Genomic DNA, 25,452 nt, shown 5'->3' on the forward strand with positions numbered 1-25,452 from the left:
CATCTAAAGTAAGAACATGGCAAAAAAGTAAGTATACACAAACCCCAATGAGTACATGAGAAAGTAAACACGAACTAACACAAAACTACCTCAACACTGCATTTGAATACACTGTAAAGTGGCAGGGGGGCAGGGGGGSAATCTGTTTAAGAACCTTTCTAGGACAATTTTGAAAACCTTGACACCAAAGCTAGCTCTCACATTTTTCAGAATCTATTGGATGATTATTACAATCCATGATGCAGTGAAATCAAGTCCTGACAAATTTTCAAGGGATGCCAAAGCAGTCTTACTAAGAAAGGCTACTATGAACAGATTGTCATGACAGCTCCTTTATTTCYATATCTCTTCTCTAATATTCAGTACTTGACACGGTTTAGACCTCGTCAAATGACAGTTTCAGAGGCCAAGTTGTCCTACTTGGGCTCCCCAGTGCCCTGGTGGAACTACTAAATTATGGGGAACTAGGGAAAATCACATACTGAAGACACACAAATTTGGATCTAGACTGTAGAGTACAAACTCCCCAAACTCTCTCTATATGTTAATTTCTTTAGCTATGTTTTGTTCAAACTTGCACACAAAAWGTAAATGTGCATAGTTTAAAAATATTATTGTCATCTAATGAAATAATTATTAGTATTTGGGCAAAAAGGGCAGGAGAGATCAATATTTTGCACTGTTTTTAGTTCTTTTTAGAATCCTGCTRGATACTAGGCAACTTTTATGGCAAGCAGAGAGGCAAACAGAACTGTTCTGAACTGCAACTAAATGTCAAAATCACATACAGTCCATTCTCCTGGAATAAATAACATTTAYTAATGTATTAAACAGGGACAAGAAATTGGCAAGCCTGCATAAACATCTTCTGTACTTACAGTGCCAGGTCGTGGATATGGAATTCTGCCCTGATATGGAATCAGCTGGTGGTTCGGGCCCTCCTTGTGTGCAAATGGCCCATTGAACACGGTTTGGATGTCAGATAAATGATACACACACACAGCTGAGCCTTTGAATATGGAGCTGGAAGAGAGTAAGAAAAAGCCAGMACTTTAATCTCTGATCTTTTACATAATTCTCTGTCATCATGTACAGTCCAGTGATGGGAGATACCCCTAAAATAACATATTTCATACAATTTAATACTTTTACAGCATGGATTCAATGTATTTAACAATCAGCTGATTTAGCTTCCCAATACACAGCATTACTCTTTAAGGCAGAGCACCTTTTCAAACACTGACCTGAAAAAGGAAGGAGGGAAGTATTATGCCACTAGTGGAACAAAAGAATTTCCTACTCTGGAATAAAATAAATATAACTTGGCCTGAGTTAAATCGGTGGCAAAAATATTGCTGACTTTGGTGAGACAAAGGTTTTATAAACTTTGTGCTGCCAACCTAGGTATAGGTTTTCAGAACTCCATAGCAATATATTAATCACAAGACTTTCATAAGCCATCCAAAATACATGGCTAGAATGTTAATCAAACATCCAGCACAGCTACAGTTGGTTAGTTTATTATAATCTGTTGCCAGCTTTTCTAAACAAAATGGGGACAGGTTGTGGCTGTAAGTGAATTACTTCTATCTACTCCAAAAATCCTCCCACAGAGGAGGGTCTCTTTTGTCTCACAAAGATCCCTTCAGGAGGGCTGAAGGTTGATGCTTCCTGAGGAGAAACAAGGCTGTCACCTACTAGGAGGCCTGTTTATTCACTGCTTTCTGTTCATCCAAATAGTATCTCTGATGCCTCCTCAGATAGCACATGCCCTGAATGCCCTCCATCATCCAATGATGAAGAGCACTAAGGGAATAATTCCCAGTGTGATGCTACGACTGCCTAGAGTGGAATTAAATCTTCCTTCCTTCCTCTGTATAAGAAGCTTGAGACATTTATCTTAAAGTGGAAACTCCAATATTAACTGTAGAATGAAGACAGTCCAAGCAAATCTTTGTTTTCAACTGAAGAAGAAAAAGATCACTACAGAAGAAAGCTGAAAATATTAAATGTTCAAATTCACATTTATGAGATATAGTGTCTAAGTTAGGAAAGTGTTACTGGCAATTGCCCAACAATCAACATTGCTCTTGGCTCTATATGTATTAGTAGGAGGAAACTCTTAGATGGATTATGGTATTTGTGGAAATTTGAATAGATTTTAATAGATTTAAAAAACATATTTAATGATTTTAGAAGTTTTATTTGCAAGATTTACAGCAGATCATGCCATCAAAATAACTTGCCTCAATATGGTTTAGGTAAAATTAATGATCATTATTATTTGGAAAGATGATTCTCTTGATACTTTTCTCTTACGGAGGTCTACAGAATTGAAGATAAAGGAACTGCTGGGCAGTAAAATTAATTATGTCTGCTGTATTTAATTATGCAACACTTTCAATTTACAGTCTGAAAGGAAAAAGAAAGAAAGAGAAACCATAAACCACAAACCACGTGTTTGAAAACAGAAATGCATGTGAGTGTTAAAACTTCAATAGAGAGAGAAGCATGTGAGTGTTAAAACTTCAGCAGAGAGAGAAAATGGCTTGAGGGCCAGAAATATGCAAAGTTTTCTCTTTGTTGCCACTTTGTTTGGCTCTTTGATTCAGACCTTTTTTTCCACTGCAGGAGAATACCAGGAGAATTAGGTAAAAGTGTTTCCACTGAGACATGTTGCATCCATAACCTAATCATAAGTGTGGTTTTACTGCTAAATATAGCCTCAGCATTTTCTCTTTTTATGCAATAGGAATCATAAAATATAGACAGCACCAGATGTTTACTAGTTATGGGATTCTTTTTTTCCCAACTAAATATTATAAAATCATACTTTCCTGGCTGGTTCACACATCTAAGAATGTGGATCCCTGTATATTATTATGGACAGAAAAGCCTGTCAGGAAAAAAGTATCATTTTCATGCAAAGATTTTTTTAAATGGAAAATGCCATAAAAGGAATTTATAGCAATAACTCTAAAATATGCAAATTTGATCAAATAAATGTCATGATACTAAAAAAAAAGTTTTCTTTGAATGTAAATATTAACAGCTAAATAATACAGATTGGTATATCCAACAGGAAGTATTTATTTCCATTCTGTGTACTACCAGCACATGCTGAGAACAATAAAAAATTGAAAAATTAAAGAAAGAGATGGCAAGATCTGTAGGTTCATCAGGTCTATCTTTGTGGGGGTTTCAGCAYAGGAAGCCATATTTAGTACTTCCACTGCTCTTGGTAGCTCAAAGAGTGTTTCTTAATCTGGACATAAAGCTAATACTGCTGGCAGATGACAAGAAGCTGAAGGCTGCAAGTTGTAGCGGATGAAGAAGGTGATCAAACGCAATAGAAGATTGCTTTTCCACAACCAGTTGCAACTGGCATGGGTTATCTGCCATCTGTGCGATCAACTGCCAGCTGCGCGAGTGGAAATGATTTTCATTAATTCATTTAAAAATTCTAGATTTGATCCTTCAGGGTGCTGGGTTCCATCACCCAGTGTTAAGTGTTYTCCGATGCCACGGAAGTTCATTGCAAGTTCAGAACTGAAACTGCTACTCCTGCATGCAAAGGCTGGTCACAGGAGACACACAGAATTGTGAAAAACAGTCTTGACCACAAACCATCTCTTTCTGTATAAACATAGAAGATTGGGCAGGTCTGCAAGGTAATTTTTTTTTCAAATCTCCACAATTACCTTGATGTTGTAAAAATTCCATACACAAGTGTTGTTCTGGGGTTATCTGTTTCTAAAAGAAACACATCCTCTGTAAGAAAGAAAGAAAAAAAAAGAGTAGTTATACTAATGTTATTTTACCAGTCTAAACAATGACTTTATTCCTGCTGAAGTCAATGGTAGTTTTGTCTCTGACTGGAATGGGAAAAAGCAAACTTATCATATGCATGGACCATATGCAGAAATCTTGTACTAGCAGAAATCAGAAATAGATTTTGAAATTAACTGCACACTCTCTAGGCTTCTGAAGACAGAAAGATTTTCAAATATGTTCAGCATCCATTTCTCCCATTTCTCTCAGTTGGATCTCATTTCAGCAGGTTGCTTAACAGTAGGAAAATGTTTAAGTTGCAGTATGCCAAAGACAAAATGTTCCTATAGCTGGATATAATCCAAACTGGGAGAATTAGGTGTTTTGTCTTCTTGTATTCACTCTAGAAGCCCTTCCATTAGCTCATGTTTGACTGAGAAACACATCAAGATATGAATGACAAGTAATTTCACAGTAGACGGAGACGTAAAACCTTGTTCCTACTCTGTGTGAATTTATTAACCTCACTATGCAAAACCGTACCAACTTATTGAAGTTTACCCGGCTTTATCCCGGATTTGTTTATTTTTGTGATACGTAAATGAAAAAGTATTTTGATATTTTCTCCTTGTGAAGGTACTTACRAACTATAATCAAGTCATCTCTTCGATATCTTTTAAATCATACAAAAAGATTGAACTGTTTGAGCTTCTTGCCATAGGATAAGCCATCCATTAATTAAAATTCAGTCTTTTAGTAACCCTCTGAAATTTTCAGGCATTCTTTTAAATATGTCAAACTCAGAAAACTTAATCGTACAACACTGGCAGTCTTATACCTTCTGCATTGCAGGTAAAAACAGAGTCATGCCCTCAATTTCTCCCAGTTTTCTGCATTTACAACTTATTATGGTTACAACTGGTTAYATTCTTCCTCTTTGACAATGGATTGTGCTAAGAGCTCATACTGCCTCATATTCTATATTATCCTGTATTATATATATGTCACCCAAAAAACAATGTAGCTGTAGTGCTTTGTTGAATAGGAGTGGACCAGCAAATTGGAGCTCTGAAATATTAGCTGCTGGATGCTAAGAATTTTTGAAAGTGAGTTGGCAAAGTACCTTATACGTACTGAATTACATCAAATTAGAATCTGATTCTACGTCCAGTATGTTCCATAGAAATCTGTGAACCAGAACAAGTACACCAAATATTTGTGATGATACCAAGTCAGAAAGACTTTGAAGAAGTTTTGATGAAGATTAGGAACAATGCAACAGGAGACAGATGATTACAATAGAGAGGTCACAATCAAATGCAGCCCCAGTGTGGGGTTCATTAGCTATTTATATGTATGTGTATATTTATACTTATATTTATATATAACAATACATATACCAAATCTTCCAACACCTAAATTTAGAACTATGATTTTGTATATCACAGCTATGGAACAATACAGAATTTGAAACTTTTTGATAATGGATTTTGGCACTTAACAACCAAGATCTGCATTTAATTAATTCCTTACTGAGAGGAAACCTTAGATGATTGCTGTATAGATTAATAATTGAATGTCTGTTCTGTTTCACATGTAGAACTGGAGATGTAAATGTTTGAATAWATTCCAAGAAATTATATTTATTAATGGTATTATTGTTATTGCCAGTAATGACATTTAGTAGTATTATCTCCAGCCACCAGACAGAGGCCTCCAAAAAAGAAAAACTGTATTGCAAAAAGGCTATATGTTAAAAAAGTGGTACAAGAAACAATTTCAAAGAGATCTACATTAAAAAGCCTTTATCATAATCCTGGAYAGTAGAAAAATATCAATAGCCTGCACTTACATGTTCCTTTACAAATATTAATTCCTTACATATATATTCTTTACAAAGTGAAGACTAATTATCTTTATTTCAAAGATACAATGCTAATGACTCAGAGAGATGTATGAAGAAATCTTTAGTTTCCTGTCACACAAACTTAAAGGGGAATTTTTCACGGACCTCTGTAGGGCCAAATATCACTTTAATGCTTAAATATGCTCAGGCTGCAGGACTTAGGTAAAACTTTTTTGAGACTTTTTTTGCCATACCTAATTCGTCAAAGTATGTTTCCGTTCCATCTTCATCCATGACTGAGCACACAAGTCTCGCTTTCAAGAATGTTGTCCACTTGTTCACAAGGCTACGCTGGCCACCTGTGTCATTCTGGAAAAAAGAGTGTTATTTTCATAAAAATGAAATACAACACAGCTAACAGTTTATTGGATCTTCCCAAATTTTTCTCAGCTTAATGCTATCCACGATCTGCAAAATATCTAATACAAAAAAACCATAAGCCTAAACCAGCCCCCCCTCATCTAAACGTTCCAGATCTGGGGAGAATAAAAACTAGTTTTCTGAGGAGACTTTTTGAGCCAGGCTAGCAGGCTTGGGAGGGCACTTRGTTTTGTGCATCCAGCAAATGGCTATCAGAATAAGTTTACCTTATGAATAGAGAGTTACGGAGTCAACAGTGAGTTGAGATCAGTTACTGCCTTACAGTCCTCCCTCCTCTCTTTGAAGAAGACATGCYCGATGTGGCTTGTCTCCTAGTGCTAGCTCTGCTGGGAGCACACTGCCAGCTCACGCAGGAGGGCAGCACAGCTCCCAGCGGGTGCCCAGCAGTYGAGGGCGGTCTGAGAGTTGCTCTGTGCTTGTTTTCCCAGACTGGGGAGACCAGAAGCTACCTGCTAATATAAGCCATGCAGATCTGAACCAAATTTTGAAACGACACCTAATATGGATCACCAAGCTCACTCTGTGCTGCTGCAAGTCTTTCTAGCTGGCTTGGTCCAGAGCTAGCTTAGTCACAGCTGGCTCAAGGAGCTCTCCATCTCAAGTAGGAGCAAAGGAGAAAGAATTGCTAAATCTGACAGTGCACCACAGAGATGATAGCTTCTGGCTCGTTTTGCTGGTGAGGACATATCTAAGAGCAGCATCTTGGAAACTGTATCACAATGTCACCCAAATGAAGGGAAAAGGGAAAATGAGGAAGTTATAGAAATGTGATTTATACAAAATGCTGTGCATGATCCATTGATGCTCCTGGAACTGGCAATCAGACTTTTGGAGGCACTCATAATGGGCCTTTTTGGGAGTCTCTTTTCCTGCCATTGTACTAATCTATCTGGTCTGTCTCAAAGGTGTTGATGTATGAATACAATGGGGTACAAGTATGGCTAGCTCAGACTTGTATTCATGTCTTTGGGATTTTGCCACTGACTTCAGTGTAAGTCTAAACAGTCCAAGGCCTGCCATAAATCATCTGGAGTTCATTATAATGATATCAATAATTATAAAGCTATAATACAATGAAATGTCTTCTTGCAAAATACCCAATAAGGCCTTTGGGTACCTTCACAAAAACACAAAAAAAMCCAGAGAGATTATAAGGCAGATCACATGCATCATCATCTTGCCAAAGAAGGAGCTTAATATAATCTCAGACATACCCTTACACCCTGCACAACATCACAAAACATCTAATCCTAAAGAAGACTTAGATTAAAAAGAGGGAATATACAAAAACTGACAATTATCTTCCTGCTTTTTCCAAAAGAAAGAATGAAAAGGCTAGCAGTAATTGTGCATTTTGCTCTCATTAAAATAAAATCCTCCATATCACCAGAGATATTAACAGCTACTTAAATAATTTTTTACATATAGTTGATTAAAGGTACAAGAAAGAGATAACGAAGAGTGTGGTGATTGTACATTCATTACTGTACATGAGTAGCAATAACTCTCTAGTTTTATGTCTCTGTGCATGTTCTTAAAGTTAGGCTCACACATAAATCAATGAAAGACCTCAGAAAGGACAAATACTATAAAAATTAAAACAGTATCTGAAGGCTAAATTAAATCATTTAAAAGCTGGATTCTGATATTTCCATTTTTCTGGAAAGATTTGATGTGTGTAGGGGTGAAAGCCTTAGCTATTTTAAAGTTCAATTTTTCTATGCAAAAAAATGTATCTGATATATGCAAAAGAAAGCAAGTTTCGAAGTTCAACATTGTTATATCTGTTCTGAGCCAGTCAGAGAAATATACAATTTCCTAAATGTCTACATTGTCATATCAGTGTAGATATAGCTAAATATAAGCACCAAGCTGAAGCCCTAGCTGTGCATTCAATAACATCTCTTCTTAATTATGAATGTGGAAGCTGAACCTGGAAATTTGTTTCTAATATAAATTAGAGGCTTTTCTACCATTTTCATGAAACAGTCATTTAGCTTATCAAATTGTAGTAGCCATTTGTCMCAGCAACCTGGCACACAAAACAATTCTTACGGGGCATATTCTTGCAATCATTGAATGGATTTGCTTTGTGCTGCCGCTGTTGTCCGTGAGTCTCTCTTTGAAGAAGAAGTAGACTTTGGCATCATTGGGGTCAGTGCCATCTGGGATAACATGAGCATCCACAAATATAGGCTCTGAAATGAAACAGGCCAAAAGATACATCAGTATCAGCAGTTAATGTTTTGAGAGTTACTGACCCCTTTAAGGAACTGCTACGTAATGCCTATAGAGGTATTGCTGTGGCAGGCTGAGCTTAGCTCCAGCCTTGCCTCTGCATGAAACATATATCACTAGGTACATGTTTTCAAGCCAGCAGTCTTACATTTCTGCTGCATCTCATTTTATCCTGCAGGAGATCTTTAGAAAAATGATTCAAATGCAGAAGCAAGAGTGTTAGTTTATTAGAGGAATTAAAAGACTTTGAGAAAGAATGGGGAAGAATCAGTGAGTTATCGAGGCATCTTAGGAAAGATTCCTTGAGGGAGAAAATAAGAGGAAAAGTAAGCAGCTGAAAGACTCATTAGGAAGAAAATAAACAAAGTCCTTTAAAAATACATAAATAAGAGAGGAAAATAGCTCTTGGAAGACTGAGAGGAAAATAGGATTTGCAAATGCTTGAACAACAAGGTTTCCTTGAGGAAAAGTGCAAGGGAACACTAAAAGAGAACAAAACAATAAAAATCTGGAACAGCAGGTACATAATTTTTGAAGGATATATATACACCAAAGATTACAAAACAGAGTAGTTCTACTACTACTCTCCTGTATTCTCCTTTAAATTGTACATTACGATACGCAAGTGACTGTGTACTACTTTAATGCAATCTTAAATGCAATATTAATTAGGCAACCACTATTGCTGTTGTTACCTGCATTTGTTTTTAGCAATTTCCTATGCAAAAATCTAATCACAGGTGAGGGGAGACCTCAGAAGATCTTCTCTTTTGTCTAAAGAAATAAGTGGCCCCTCTTCCTCTCTGAAGGATCTTTTCAATGGTTATGCAAGATTGCTTGACTGGTTGAAACTGAGCACAAATCTTGAAATGACTCAATACAAAGCTTTGATCTCAGATGGAAAATTCATTCCTATGACATTTTTCTGTTCTCATGAGGCCATTCTCAATTACTATATCAAGTATCATGATTCTATCTCTAAAAGAACATAGAAATAACCTGTGCTTGTCAAGTACCTTTTCTAAGCATGTATATCAGGTAGATTATCCAGTATTTAGATATTTTTAACGGCATTCTTTCCTAATCCACTTTAGGGTATGTAGGGCGATGTAGAAAAATACAAAAACAAATTAGAAAATAGGTATAGTTTCCCCTTCATAGCAAATTTAATTTATTCTGATAAATAAATTGTAATCCTGTGATAGCAGTCACAGGTACACACAGGTATTACAGGAGTCATATACAGAAATTACAGGAGTCATCCTAAAAAACCAGTCAAAACAAGTAATTCATATTTAAGAGCTTAAAGTATGTTTAAACATACTTTAAGAAAGTATGTTTATTTCAACAAACTTTGAAGGCTTTTAAAAAATGAATTGTTATGTTAGTTGCTCCCAACCTTTGCCATCTGCCGGAGGGTCCATCAGCATTTTCATTCAACACAGTGTAACTGGAAGGAGTCTTCTTATCAGTGAAGTCAGGGAGAATTTCCACATTGATTTCAGTGAAGCTAAGTGTTAATTTTTTGTACTCAGAAGTCAGCCTTCCTACTGTGTCTTGATAATCAATCCCTTGCCACAGAAATAAATGGCAAAAATTGTGACTGACTTAACTAATAATAGGACTCTCTCATAAATACATTTGAATAGAAGTGGTAGTGAGCCCTCTGCAAGAGGTGGATTAACCTGAATTGAATAAAGTTTGTAATTCATTGTAAAAAAACCTTGGAGTTACGCATTCTAATTTAAGACAATGTCTTATGCATTAGAGGTAAAGAAAGTACTCCCCTCGAAATCAGGTTGCCTGAAAACTTATCTTTTGAAGGGTTTTCCTACACTTTCCACCAAGTAGGGTCCAGCCATGAGGCTGGACCAGGCAATAAATCCTCTGTTCCTTCACACCACATGAAGTGCACTCTCTACAATATGTATTTGCACACATTTCTTCTTCATGGATTCATTTGACAAATTAAATTCAGAAATAAAAGTTCTTTATTTTAAACGAAACAAAGCAGAGCTTCTGTGAAACACGTTAAAAGCTTTGGTAAAATAAACCCATCTTACCGCTTAGCCACTTTGAGTTGTGTTGATCGGTTCTCACAGCATTGCGTTTGGTTAAGCTGCGGAAAATGGCAGCATCCGTCCCCATGAAATCAATATACATGCCTGAAAAAAGCTCTTCATCTTCAGAGAATTGAAATGGGGGAAGGGAGGGGAAGAGAAAATAAATGTAATGTTATGGCTTTTGGGAAATCCATATTTAGTGATCTAGTCTTATTTTAAACTCTTGCCAGCTCTTTATTTGCATAGTAGTCTATACATTTAAATCTTGGGTGGTGGGAATGGTGTCTCCTCTGATTTACAAAGACACAACCTAGACTGAGAGAGAATCACTGAATTTTGTTCAAGAACTTTAGGGAATTGCATAATTAAATCTGGCAGCAAAACCACACGTATGGTGAGCACTTCTTTGATACAAAGTTTTAATGACTGAACTTTCATTGCTAAGTACTGTTGGAAAATCAGGCTACTGTTATCGAAAACATCACATTCAATTTTTTAAGTAAGTACTTAAAAAAGCTTTTTTGTTATGGGAGTAGACAAAATGACTGGGCTGAATTTATTGCTGGTGTAACTGGCACAACATCTGTTGCAGTCAGTGGATCGGTGCCAATTTCTACCAAGAGTATTCTCAAGGCTGCCCCAGGCAGCCTCAAGCTGACTTCAGCAGAGGAGAGACAATCATATTATTGAACCTTACTCAGAGTAATATGAGCAACAACTGCCCCTTTTATATACTTAATTCTAAGTATAGGTCTCTCTTGTATGAACAGAATTAGACAAGTAACTCTTAATTTAACAGAATTACGAACTTCTGCTCCATGTGCAGGATTGAAAATTCAGTCCATCTGTCAGACTGTATATCCTTGTTTGTGTGTGTGTATGCATAAATATACATATATATATAATTATAATTATAATTACATATACTATCATTTTCCACTCCATGAATAACCAAGCAATTTCCACTGACTAATGGCAATGAAACCCCAGAGTAGAAAACAGTAGCTAAAATAAACTTAAACTTTCAGAGTGGGAGTGGTGGCTGAATACATTCCAGTACAGCTGGGTCCTTTGATTGATGTTTTTGTCTGAATTCCTGGACTACCCAGAGAGTGTGGTCAATCTGGCAACAGTCACAGGTTCTGAAGAGCTTAAGGCTATTTTTATGCTTTGATGTGTGAGAGTGTGTGTGTGTGTATTTGTGTGTGTGTGTGTGTGCATGCACGTGCATCAGTATGGAAGATCATTGGCTCATGAGAGAATTAAACCCTAGAACTGTATTTTTCTACTACTGGTTACAGCCCAGCCCTGAGCCCTACAGACCAGTTAGAYGGATATTGCAGCCATTCTGCTTTTGTCCCTCTCAGGGAAGTGAGGAATCATACGCAGGGGAACCCGTTAAGTTGGGATAAAAAGTATAAAGATCTAGACAATGCATTTGCTGCATGTTCGTGAAAAAAATTTACTTCCTGAATATATATTGACAGAATGATGTTAGTTCAATACTCATATAATCAAATTTTGTATATCAGCCTCACTGCCTCAAACCATCCAAGCTTTATTCTGGTGAAATAAATTGACTRAAAGATATTAAGCTTATAGTTCTCACTAATTCTCAGTGCCTTGTATACGCACATATGCACATAAAATTGATAAAATGTAATTCTTATTTCTATTACATATCAACTCCATCAGATATGCCTTAAGCATTCTTAGAGTCTGCTTGCTAACCACATACCAGATGACATCTGTCAGCATTACTTCCTTTTAGCTAAATTCTTAAATTTCACACTGTTTATTTGTACAGAACAACTAATTTGCACTAGTTCTCTTTGTTATTAGAGGAATTACTGAATTGATGAGGTATGTCTGCTTTTGTAAATACTTCAGAGCCTTGGTGGGGGAAAGACATACATCTTGCATGTTAGTTATGCCAAGCTTGATCAAAGCACATTTTTTATTGCTTTGGTGCAAAAGTGTCTTTTTACAATATGTACCGAATTCTAATTTCTTTACAATATCATTTTCCTCTGAAGAGCGAGTCAGCTTTCCTGCTTCATTCTAAGGTCATACTGTGTGTTATGTAGGATGCTAGTGATGCCCCAAATTGATGAGAAATTGCAGCTGTATTTAAAAAYGGTTCTTTTATTGTGGAAGAGTTACCCAGTCTAGGAGTATTTCCCATCTACCGAATACGGGGAAARGAATTTCTTTTGCAGAAGAACCCTCATATGAGAGTTCACCACAGCTTCCATCCCCATCATTCTTAGGCCATGCTGTGAAGTAGTAAATCTTCCCATTTCCAGCATGGATATTGAGGCTAACTTCATTCAAGCTTAATGGCTTTGAAGTGACTGAATCTTGTAGTTCCAGAGAATTTGGAGAGAAATAACTCATTCCGTAAGAATCTCTTGAAAAAGAATGTGATGTTCATCGAATAATTTAAATCTTGTAGATGAATTATGTCATGAAAGATGGGTCCAATACGGGGGGAGGTCTCTTCAGTCACCTAACTGAGAGATCAAGAAAGATAATGTAAAATCTACTAAGATGAACAAAGCTGCCATATATCTATTACAGGAAGAAAAATGTCTTGCTGCTCAGAAACAGTAATTCCATACTAGGATTTCATAAAATCTAAAGGGAATGAGGAATTTATTCTTTAATGATAGTGATTCACTTAATAAGACCAGCACAGCAATGCGGAGCAGTGGATTAATCCATCACTGGATTTGAACAATATTTGCTTACTCAGTGAGTACCTGTAAACAGTGAATACAGATCACCAATGAGATAAAAATAAAAAGGGAGCAAACTTTCAGAGAGGTATCTTGGTAACATTTTCCTGTCTTCTTAGCAATCCCCTTGAATTGCCAACTGAATTCCCCTTCAGATCATACCTCTGTGAAGGAAATTATTTATCTTCTGTACTATATATATATTAGCAATGAGGAATCAAACTAATATTTTAACTTACATTTTGAAGACTATTTGCAATAGACTATATGAGACTTTTCTTATGCTCCRTGAGACCCAGACTTTTAAGGAAATATCTAGCATAACATGTATGCAATTCTCACTGATTTCAGTGGAAGTCGAATGGCAGGCACACCACACGTTTTTTCTTTGTAAACTCTGGGTCAAATATCTAGCATGCTGTGTGCACTAAATTCTCTTTGTTAAAAAAAMTCTGAAAAATCTGTGCAACTGCTGTTCTCTTCGCTGCCACCAGCGTTGCAAGGATTAGGTACACCTCCAAAACTCGAGGTTTTGGATGCAGAACCCCGTGAGCATGTTGGAAACATGAAAGGTGCCGATCATCGGCTGCACGGCCGGCCGAGGGCTCGCCCCAGCTCAGTGCCAGCCCTATGCTCTGGGCAGGCCCCTCTTTGCACCTGGCTGGCGGCAAGCTGCTGGCAACCTCCTGCCAGCTGGGAGCAGGCACAGGGAAAACAAAAGAGCTGATTGAGCAAGCCTAATGAATTAAGGCGATGTTTAGTCATCTAAGTGCTGTGATTTAGCCCAGTCATTTCATAGAAGAGTGTTGCKTTTCGGGCCAGTGGAGAGCTTCTGGGGGAGCCACTGACTCAGTACGCCTGCTGAGGAGCACTGGGATGCTCCTCAAAAAGTCTATGGTCTAATCTTCTGGTTAAAAAAAGAAGAAAAGRAAAAAGGAGTTTATTTTACTATTGACTTGGGTTACACAAAGCCTATGCCCCCAGTGAATTTGCGCTTAGGTGTGTGATAGGCACTGCAGTAATTATTCATAAGGGGTGTTTCTCTCTGTCCTTGAGCCCAGTTCCCACCAATCCACAAGGATATTTTAGGTGTGCCAGTTGTATCACTCCCTGGCCTTTCATAGAGAAGAAAATTGCTAGATTGGTTGGGTATAAAGCCAACTGAGGAATGAAGAGCCCTGTAATAGCTAGTGGGCTCTACAGCAGAGATGACAAGAAAAATGAAATTCAAACCAACTAAAGTCTTCAGGCTTTCTTTCCTTGGCTACACTGAGATGTTACAAATGATTAAATGAGACACTAGTACTGCCCAGGATGAACAAGGTCAGACACTGTTCAAACCCAAATGTTAGACAGGGTAATAGAAAGTTGAAACTAACCCTGGGAAACAATGTATATGCTGGAAAAGTGACAATCTTTTGTTTTCTGTTTCTCTCCCTCTTTCTCTCAACAGCTAATTTCTGCATTTTGTTCATACGTCCATCCTCAGCTTCTTGTAAACCTTGTAACAATTTCTGCCCATCAGCACTAATGCAATGGGCTCCTTTTCAGAGGCAGAAATCTGTACCCTGTTCATTTATGTCATCTCCTTATTCCACACACTGTATGATAATAAAGAGTTAGACCTTAGCATCTCAGAGTATTTTTACTTACTGATCATTACAGACACCGTGTTCACATTAGGGTTGAAAGAGCAGCGTCCTTTCCCTGATTCACACTTGGAGTCGATCTTGAAGATTTGTTCCTGCAATGTAGATCTTCATGTCACTTCTCATTTTAGAAACCTTCAGAGATAAAGCACTTTTTCTGCTTTGTTGTTTCCAGCATTAACAGTGTTCAGCTCAGGACTGTTGCTGTACTATTTACAGTTTAGCTTTCCTATGCAGATTTGCATCATCTTTTTAGACAACTCTCTCGCTGCTCCCCAGTTATTTTCATGATTCTTGTTATAAATTGAAAATATTGAAATAGAGATTTTTTTTCTTCCACTTCAGTTATGTTTTGGAATCTTTGATTGTCCTAATAATACCTCAATAACATCTATGGGGATTATTTCTGTGTTTTTGAAGTTACTTATCATTTATTTGCCAAATACATGGTGATGCATATACTAGTCTAAAATACTCATAATAAAGCTATTAGAACAATAATAAATGTTAAATATAAATCTCTTATCACAATCATTTTGTCATAGTACAAATATTTTGCCTTTTACTGGGGTATCAGACCTCAAAAAAACCCTAAATCACATTTCTTTTATTCAATGCCATTGCTTGGATTAAGTTCAGAGCTCTAGTTCTGTAGTGATCGATGATTTATTAGTACCTCTTGTTGAAGCCAGAACTCTCTTCGAAAATTTTTGGCTTTTAGAAAACGTGGTATGGGGCCTTGTTTATATTTTATGGGATTTATAAATAGGAAATACATTTGGCAAAGTAGAAGCAACCTGGAATACAGCTCGAAATACAAACAGTCTGAACATCTTTAGACTATTCCCCCATCTTGGCGCACTTCTTCATTTCCTTGTTCCCAATAATACTAAGAGTGCAATTATGCTGAACGAAAAGGAACAACTGGGTCCAAGTCAAGTTCTTAAAAATTGCAGGCAGTAATGGAACAGATATAGATCTATAGCACACCTACTTACATACCATTGCACACCACATGAAAAACTTGTTCCTAGCATCCTATTACAAACTCAGACTATGTAATAAAAGGTCAAAGGACACAATTGCAAGGGAGTGAAAAAAAGGAAGTATCATTTTTCAGTTGAAAAAGGTAGTTAACCAAAACGCCAAAGAAAGAGTTTTATGATATACATACCAATATTGTAGGTATTACACTAAAGCTGGTAACTCCTTACATCCTTTTTCACTATTAATGAAAATCACAGTGGAACCGGGAAGCCACACAGCTCACCGAGCAGCCTTTTGGTGATAACCAGTTCTAGGCTCTGAGCTGAAATGCTCAGCTACAACAGGAAGTTTTCATATTTTATTATCTCTTATCTCTTTTCCCTCTCTTCTCTTTTGCCCAATTTAATCACAGAGATCTCATATACCATTTTAGTAATAAGCCCTCTAACCAATGATAAAACATAAATATGAAGTTTCTACTATGATCTTGTTTTTTTCGGTTTTACTTCTAGATTAATATGCAGTTTAATGTTAATCTATATTTACTATATTCTGCCATTATTTACCAAATCAAAATGTGCAATACTGCATTATTAAACTGGCCTCAGGACATTATTTAATTTTAATATATATTAAACTACCTATTTACTCTATAATTAATTCACATAGTGATTATATTTGCTTCTGTTTGCATCTGCTTTGCCCTTAGAATGTGTGTGTGTGACTAAAAGAGTCATTACCAAAGACCAAAATATCAGGTATGCAAAGCAAGAATTATTTTTTAAGCTTTGCTTCAGTGAAACACGATTTAATAAATAGGGCAATATTCTGTGTCACTGATGAAGCCTCCTCCAGAGATTATGTGGAACCTTGGAGACCAAAGAACAAAACAGGCTGAGTTCTTATGATTGTTGGATATGACTCTCACTGTCAGGCTTTGTAGCTTCCAGAGAAAAACAGATGTTCTCTTTTAAAATAGTAATTCTGCTCCTGCAAAAACAGACTTCTGTGCATGGAAAACTGTGAAAAATTCAAGGTAAAATTGGAACAGCAGAGAGCGAAAAGAAAAAGGAGTTCTGACTATTCCCATCAGCACTACACAGCTCTTCACTCTGCTCTATGAATTAGGCATGCATTTATATATGCAATAGGTTCAGAAGGAAATACTTGATTTTAAACTGTTATGCTATTGTTGGCCTGTACAGTAATGGCTTTGAGAATGCAATGCTTACAGTCAAATGTCTGACAGACTCCAGACGTCTGAAACAGCAGTTTATTTAATCAATTGATCATAGGCGTGTAGCTATACAGACAGTCTAAAGGAAGCCAATTCTGCTCTTCCAAGATATGTATCCTTATTTTTAACTTAAGGAATTTAACATTTTGCATCATCTGGAGGTCTCWTGTCTTTTTTTTTCTTTTTTCTCCAACAGAAATCTCATGCACAACAAGCCAAATACCAAGAGAGTCAAAAGTTTTCTGGACTATGATTCAATTGCTTAAGCTTAAAAAAAGGATATTGCATGTATTAGAGAGAAATGAGATCACTTGATATGTTTTAAATATTTTTCAATAAATAAATTASGATAATGAGTTGGTATCTGAGGAAAACAGAGCTCATTTTTGCAAAATAAGCAAAATAAGCTGAAGTAGACTATGCAAGCTAGAGGGATTGATTTACTCCATCGGTTCTGCTTGCTCCTGCTTTTAAATCCAGAACCTCTACTTCTGGATAATTCATTAGGAGAGAAAGTGCAGTGATTCAGACTGCATCCTCTGTCAAGAAGGCTGGACCAGATAACGATCTACCAAAAGCAGCTGAGATCATCCTGTGCGAACCTACCTGGAGAAACAGTGATTTATCACCTCTCTGTCAGCCTCTGCAGTAGGCCTGGGTCTTGCCCAGAATTCCTATTATACTCCCAAAGAAAGCAGTGATGAATTTCTCACTGTCTTGCCTAGAAACAAGCCCAGCTTTTAAAGTTGCCCTCTCATGGCAAAAGTCCAGGTAACACTCTCTGATCTGCTTTCTAACACATATGCTTCCACATTGCACAGGAAAATATATAGCATACCCCTGTGCCTGTGGATATGAATCTGACCCAAAAGCTACTGAAGAGCTAGGTCTCAGATAAATGCTTTTCTTTTTYCTTCTGCTTGCTTAATTTATTACCTATTACGTTTGCACATAAACAAACATTTCACTTTCAAAGCATGAAATCTGGACAATCTGGACAATGTATGTATGAAACATCTGGTATTTAAAATACACAGTGAAACTGAATACAGAAAAATTGAAGACCTGTTTAGAGAAAATGAGATTTATGCCCCTCTCACAGTGAGGAGAAAACTTACTGACTTCATCCTGGCAGAATCTATGGGGACAGAACTTCTGCTGTAGATGAAAAGTCACTGGGAATACTACCTATAGCGTGGCTGCACCTAACTGATATTAAGCTGAAGTCCAGCAAGCAGTCATATAGCTGAATAGYTAATCCACTTCAGTGCTTCTTCCAGGAATCAGTAAGTAACACATACAGAAGCTGGCGAACTGCCTAATTTACCTTTTATGTAACTGTCTCTTTCTTTGCAAGTATTTTTTGACAATTTTCAGAATTCAGAAAGAATTCATAAGATAAAATAAATGTTCTCATCAAAAATATCCCATCATTTTGCATCAAAAAAATCCAATATTTTACACCAAAAATGTCTCAACATTTTAAGTGACTATTGAATTTTCAGATGAACACATATCAGAGCATAATTTTTGAGTATGGCTTTATTTCTTGCTGATAACAGAAGAACATGGATCTTTGTTCCTTTTCTATTTTACACGGATGAAAAAATCTACTTGGATCACAGATTCGTGAAGTATCAAAACTTCAAGTTTTGCATAACACCAGGAAGACCCACAACACAATGAGCGGATAAAACAAGAAGGAACCCACCTCAGACCTGCGTCCTCTGTTGACGTATACACACACCGGGCTGAAAGCTCCACTGCCGCAAACATACAGGTGTGTGCGATTGTAGGACTGTATCACACGCACAAAATTTCCACAGCCATGCTGCAGGGAATACAGACAATAAAATTCCACATTGGCAAAGGTTATGAGATATTGTGAACTCCAGGGAATCAAAACATTTGATAATTTTAATAGCATCCTAATAATTTTAATAGTGTTCTCATAATCATGTGTTTTACAATACAGTTTTTTTGAACTAGCCACATTGAGATGAATTCACTTCCTCTGTCTTTTTCATTCCCTTTATAAAGTTAAACGTTTGACCTCTGTTCAAGGCCTCCAGCCAACTTGCTTTATGGCATGGTCTTCTGAAGGATCTGGAGCAGGGGCAGAGGACGGGGGAGCCACAGTGGAGGGCTGTCCCCTTGCTTTCTGCGTAACAATGAAAGATGAAGTAGGAAAACAGCTACTGAGTTTGGCAGCCACYGGATTTCAACAGCTGCACACTTCTGTTTTCTTTCCTTGCCATTTTGTCCAGTCTGAGAATCAAATATGGATAGGGCACTACACAGGAATTATTTTCCCATAAAYAGATGCCAATCTGATTTTCACCCACAGACCTTTCATGGGCAGAAATAGGACTTCTGCCGGAAAGCAAGCTGCCTCAAGTAACTTCTCTTTTCTCCCTATTTTATTTCATCATAGCTGGAGATAAGTAAAAACCAAAGTAAACCCAAATCTCAGATCTCATATTTGTGCAAATAGTTTCTTTCCAAAACATTAAAACTCTGAACAGCATGTTAYGTAAGCAAATTTGCAATTAATTGTTATTTCATCTTGAAGATCAATAGTAACATCTTCAAGTAGCCATGAAAACTGAAACAGAACATTAGTAACACACACCAACAATTTACCAAGTTTTTTTTTGTCAAATATACCCCTTTTTTTCTCTTGTTCATGCTTTTTGACCATGATCAGCTGTTAATGCACTTCAGGTTAAAAATATAGATTTTTTTTTCTGAATGTTTTTCTTACTGAGATTCCAGATCTGCCTTCATATCCAACCATACAAATCTCCACCAAAGTCAGTAAGAGTTGCATGCTTTTTGTGAATACAGGGTTTGAAACCATGYAATCACCATTTTTAGGAAAATCACTGGAGCTAATCCTCGTTGACCAAATATCAGTTTATTCACATTTAAAGGCATTCACATTTTCAGTTYAGCAAGAGTTGGTACTTTACTATGACACCTGAAAACTCAGTAAAATATTTTAAYTTAGTCAAACTATACTATTTCTCTAAAGCTGAGGATTGTTCTTAACTTTTTCCATTTTCTCATATACAGTGATCTTGGCTCAGAAGATCTTTGGCTCAGAACTGGCTTTAGCAATAGCTTCCTATAGAAATCAGGCCTTTGTCAGCAGTACTACCAATCCACATTACGACCGTGGAAAGGGGAAAAGGACAGCTGACGGTGTGTAACTAGTTTATATATGCCAGAGCGCTTTCTTTTCTTGCTGTTCACAGAAAGCTTTTCTGGAAAAGTTTAGATAAAGGATTACATGGTAGAAATCTCAGAATGAAAGTCCTCAGGGAGCAGGACAAGATAACAACGGCAGGAAGAACACAGGTCTGTGGCACATGATATTCTGCTTCAACGGCATGCCATGTACTTTCCAAGTTTCTACTGCAAGAATACAGGGATGGTTAGATGAAAGTCTCTTTTCTTTAAGGGCAGCCTTTTGAGGTAATCATCTAACACATATTGTGTCTTCATTTCTCCTCACTGATGGTTTTCAGACAAGTAACACAATTTGACTCAATGTCAATGTTATCCTATTTTAATGCCTGGAAGACCCTTTGATGACATTCTTTCATTGCTTKCACACCTCCCCCTGAACTCAGTAAGCCACTGAATTATTTTTATAGTTTACAGATAATTAATCCGAGTATTGCACTTGCAGTCCATGACCCATCAAAGCAACGCATTTTTTGTTTAAAAAATGCTTTGTAGGTCTGCCCTTCAAGAGCACGCATACCTCAGTCTATTATTTCTCTTTACTCGTTAGTAAATGCTTCTAAATCAGACTGGTTTGAGGTGACATTAAATGGTTGTCTTTAGGATGGTTTTTGTGACTTATTTCTCTTCACTAACTAAAAAGGGAGCTGAGCATGACAAATTCAGACGTAAATGTTTGTCTAAAGCTAGGGTGCACCAAATCTCCTTTTAAAAGAATTGGCTGGCTAYGTAAACTCCTTCTTTGCTCTCTGATTCAAGTCTGTCTATTCCTCTTTTACCTCATGATCATCATTATTCTCTGATAGGACAAATATTAAACACTTATTTTCATTTTTTTTAATACATATGACAAATTCTAATTTAGTTGAAACTTAATTCTTCTGAATTCATTTGCTACTTCTGCCGTTATTATGAGGAATCAAACTCACAAGAATGCTCTTAAAATTGAACTATAAATTCTAAGTTACGGTCAGCTAGCTTTATACTCCCTTTTTCTTATTGACTTCAATGAACTTTTAATAAGACACATCACTGATTTTAGTAGGAGCAGTGACTACTCTTTAGCACCATACTTATTTTTCTGTTTTCTTTTATTTTGTTCTGTTTCATTTTAAACTTGAAGATGTATCATATTAAGGACAAATGTTTATAAACCTCACATGAACTTTCAGTTTTGGAACTTCATCTTTCRTCTACAATGAACTATATGGATTTTTTTAAAAAAGCAATTAAAGGCCAGATGAAAGGCTGGACATAATTCATTATTTTACAGATATATTAGCTATATTCACAATTAACTTCTTATTGGAAAAAAAAAGAGGTTCTATTCAGAAATCTGTCTCCAAATGCAGCAACTTTCAGATACTACAATGTGGTCAAAACCTAGGAAAGACTTTACCACTAAATATCGAAGTTTAAAAGTTCCCTGGAGCACCCAGCACTCAGTAATGACTTAGCTTTTCTTCTCAAGGAACACGTATTTTTTAATACTGCTTATTACTTAAAATATAATCTGTTTTTTAATATTTTTGCCTTAGAAGAGTGTCATCATACGTTGGACACATGAGTAAGACTAATAAATTTTTGTATTTCAAAGAAAAGAAAATTTCTTGATCAGTCTATCACCAGTTGATGATGCAATCCACATCATCACTAACATACGCTATTTGCTTTATTTTCACATTTAGTGCAACTTAATCAGCCACTAACTATAGAGTTTCCCACAGTAACCAGAACAATGTAAAGATGTATAGAAACACAGAGAGTATTTAATAGGAAAATATTTATTTTTCGTTGTCATAGCTATCCAGAAAGAAGGCAGGTAAGYTGCTAGGCCAATCATAATATAATTATTCATAAAGACCCATTCTCTTACTCCGGAGCACTACTGTGACCTACTCTCCGTGGTTTTACTGAAAAAAATGTATTACACTCCAGTAGGTCAGCGTTCCGGTTTCCTTTACTTTCATCAGCAATTGCATTAGAATTTACAACACAAAATATATTTTTCTTACAAAATGGATGCAGCTGAATTATTGTAACATCACAATAAGTGAATTACAGCTTTCTATAGGTTTATTTAACAATAAGAARTGTGTAGCTAACATAAATAGAAACATTAGTCCTGGGCTAGAGGACTAGAGGACACTAGGACTAGAGAGCTAGAGGACATCTAATGTGAGGACTTCTGATCTCAATAGCTTTTGGTTCAAATCAAAATACAAGCAAAATTTTATCAATTTTCAGTATCAATTTAGTATTGAAAATTTGCATTTTTGCTACCACAGACTACAAATTCTAATACTTAAATAGCACTTGTAAAACAGATATATCTAAACAGCTAGGAATAAAACTAGGATAAAGACTGTTAGGCACTGCTGAAATGATAAGTCAAAAGGCAACTGAAGAGAAGAAAAATATGACTTTCTGCATTTCTTTACATTTAACTTTCTTTGATGAGCAAAATTTATGCCTATACAAGCTGTAAGGCAACTTCGTTCATACATAACGCTGTTAAAGACACAATTTAGCGTATTGTACCACTAGGTCTTCTGGATTGCTCATTTCTATCTATTGTTTATAAAGAGAAATCTGGGAAATCATCATCTGATGCAGATGCCTTGGAAGGTGTYTGTATTTAGATGGGATAGTAACAGGCTGTGATGCAAAATGACTCCAYACAACCTCTCTGGGGTTTGCACTTCCCATGATTCCAGAGACCATCTTTACCTGCTTCTAGGAAACAAACTGGTTGCCAGATACTTATTTGGACATTGCTTTATGGAAATAATAAAAAGAGGTGTTGGGATTTTTCTACAATGAGCACTGTGTGCTGTCAGAAAGGAGATAGGTACCATCTGTCTGTTGAGAGCCTATTTGTAGGGAAGGCCAGACAGCCAGGGCACRTATGGATGCTTAACTTTAGATTATTCAGCATCATCTCCAGGACATACCTTGAGTTACCTTCTAAATCCACTACTTACAAGAAACAAATGTCAGGTAAGGAACAGAATAATGCATATTTTTTTGGGTTTTTTTTGCATTTGTCCAAGTCTGAAGGTGCATTCTGTTTACACAGCATGATTTTTCATAAATTCACTTTATCATTTGGCCTGCAGAGTATCTAAAAAAGCAAAACAAACACTGCTTTCGCTTTCTTTTGGCTGCACTCAAGGTTGATTGCCAAGTATGTAATTTGTGTGTGTGTGTGTGCATGAGCATGTGTATTATAACTTACCGTAGGATCTTTGCCAGCCATTTTGCACTCTTCAACCTTGTTTGCTGATGCTGGCCAGAAAATCTGTGAGGAAAGAAGTAAATTTTAAGTAACTTATTATTACCTAATTTATTTTTATTAACAAACAGAAATCTTTGCACTACATAATTTATACCACTAAGTAAGTATTTTGATAGCTTTACACCTTGATTCTAGGGAAAAAATAACTTCCATTCCTAAATGAAACCAACTTGCTATCCCAGAATGCAATAAATAAAACAATGGATCAGGTTCTTGGCTGATATAAATTAGCAATACTTCCTTAAAGTCAGTAAAGAGAGTCTGATTTATGCCATTTGGCCCCAAGATTATTACACACTTTAAAGATAAGTTAATCGATATATTTAGTCTTCTTTAGAACCGAACTTGAATAGAAGCTTTTCATGTTCTCATTATTTGAGGCATATTTTAATGACCATCATCTTAGATATTATTCATCTTCTTTACTTTTACTGACCTTCTAGAAATTGTTCACAAGGAAACTGTAATATTGCAAGAAAGGTTCCTGTGATAACTTTTAATTTTTAAAAGTAAAGATTGGGATATCTTACGATTTAAACTGCTTAAAATATTAAGATTTCCAGCTGAATTTAACTACCTTTGCACTACAGACAACTTTTAGAAAAGTACCTCTATCTTTCAATATTTATCTGAACTCTATTCACACTGAAGTTTTTGAGCTTCTTCCATTATTTATTTTGACTTTGGAATATGAAGTACATCCATTAGAAACCACTCCCTAGAAGTTTAATAGGTGACATAACCTGATAACATTTAGCATCAAGATAGCCTTAATAATAACAAAGGTCTCTGTGTACGTGTATATACACACACAGACACATACACACACACACACGTATGCACAGAGTTAAAAGTATGTTTGCTTATGCCTACAGGGTCTCTGTAATGGMGCAAGATTAGCAAAGAGAATCTGTTATAAAAGCAAATAACCAAAAGAAAGATCAAGTGGAATTGTAAAGATTAATTCTGAGTCTCATATTGGGTAACCACAGCAGCTATACAGAAAACTTAGGGCTTTTGCCCCATCTGATTGATGGTTTTTATTTTCATTTTTCTGTACCTGAATGGATCATTAAAATGCCTTATAGCTTTATACTGCAGAATATACTTTGTGCAAGAAGTGCAAACTCATGTAACTGAACTCTTTATAGAATTAAACCCAACATGTCAAGAGAGAGTTGAAATGAGCAATGCGGGAACACAGCAGGTTTCCAGGTAAGGTTAGCGGAATCACTGATGAGATATGAATTAGCAAAAAAGGTCAGATAAGCTATTTCAGATCAAAGAAGGTGGTTCCATTACAGACGGAGATTACTGTAACATTAGGAGGAAGGAGGACATGTTCACACCGCCACACAAGAGGCATTTAATCTAAATGTGTACACCGGAGAGATGTCTCCCTAGACTCCAACTGTCATCAATTCAGGTGGACAGGCACGTCCAGAGGATGAGTCCGAGCAAGGCCTGATTTAAGTGCTCTCAATCACTCTCCAGTGAGCTCTGTCTCTCTCTGGTGACACATTAAAAGCCTTCCTCCTAAGCACGGCATTCAACCTAGCCGCCACAAGCTAGGTGTCTCTGCTCCTCAGTCCTCCTGAGGCACAGCGCTAAAGCCCACAGATTGAAGGACCAGATGAATTTAGTAAAACAAAGCCTATACTGCACATTTGAAGGAAGCACTGTAGCTGTGATAGTCTAAAGGTAGTGAGGTAAGGTCTGTAGAGAGGCAACACCTTAACAGTCAGGCTTCTGGGAACAGAGAAGGTGGATTTGCGTTGGATCTGGAAACAAGAGAGAAGCCTGTGGAGGTTCTTTAAATACAGGATAATTTGTTTCTTTTTATATGCCTGCTACAAAGCGGGGATTTAAGACATAAAGTGTTCTTAGAAAATAGCATTTAGTAAGTTATAGAAGAAGACCCCTCCCAAAAAAAAA

At 36.6% G+C, this 25,452-nt stretch overlaps 1 protein-coding gene across 1 annotated transcript in view; it reads right to left on the reverse strand.

The window, feature by feature from the left end:
- The window catches only part of SEMA3C (semaphorin 3C), a 130,749-nt gene that overhangs the window by 33,669 nt on the left and 71,628 nt on the right, over positions 1-25,452 (reverse strand). The window contains exons 4-11 of the mRNA XM_085298858.1: positions 23,458-23,520; positions 18,682-18,801; positions 14,751-14,841; positions 10,360-10,479; positions 8,114-8,256; positions 5,872-5,986; positions 3,702-3,771; positions 879-1,023 (exon numbers count right to left, since the gene is read on the reverse strand). Coding sequence (XP_085154984.1) covers positions 879-1,023; positions 3,702-3,771; positions 5,872-5,986; positions 8,114-8,256; positions 10,360-10,479; positions 14,751-14,841; positions 18,682-18,801; positions 23,458-23,520 — 867 coding nt within the window. The remainder of the gene's footprint in view (positions 1-878; positions 1,024-3,701; positions 3,772-5,871; positions 5,987-8,113; positions 8,257-10,359; positions 10,480-14,750; positions 14,842-18,681; positions 18,802-23,457; positions 23,521-25,452) is intronic.

Source organism: Rhea americana, unplaced genomic scaffold (genome assembly GCF_003343005.1).
Source record: "Rhea americana isolate MKP2758 unplaced genomic scaffold, rheAme1 scaffold_1, whole genome shotgun sequence".
Taxonomy (NCBI): domain Eukaryota; kingdom Metazoa; phylum Chordata; class Aves; order Rheiformes; family Rheidae; genus Rhea; species Rhea americana.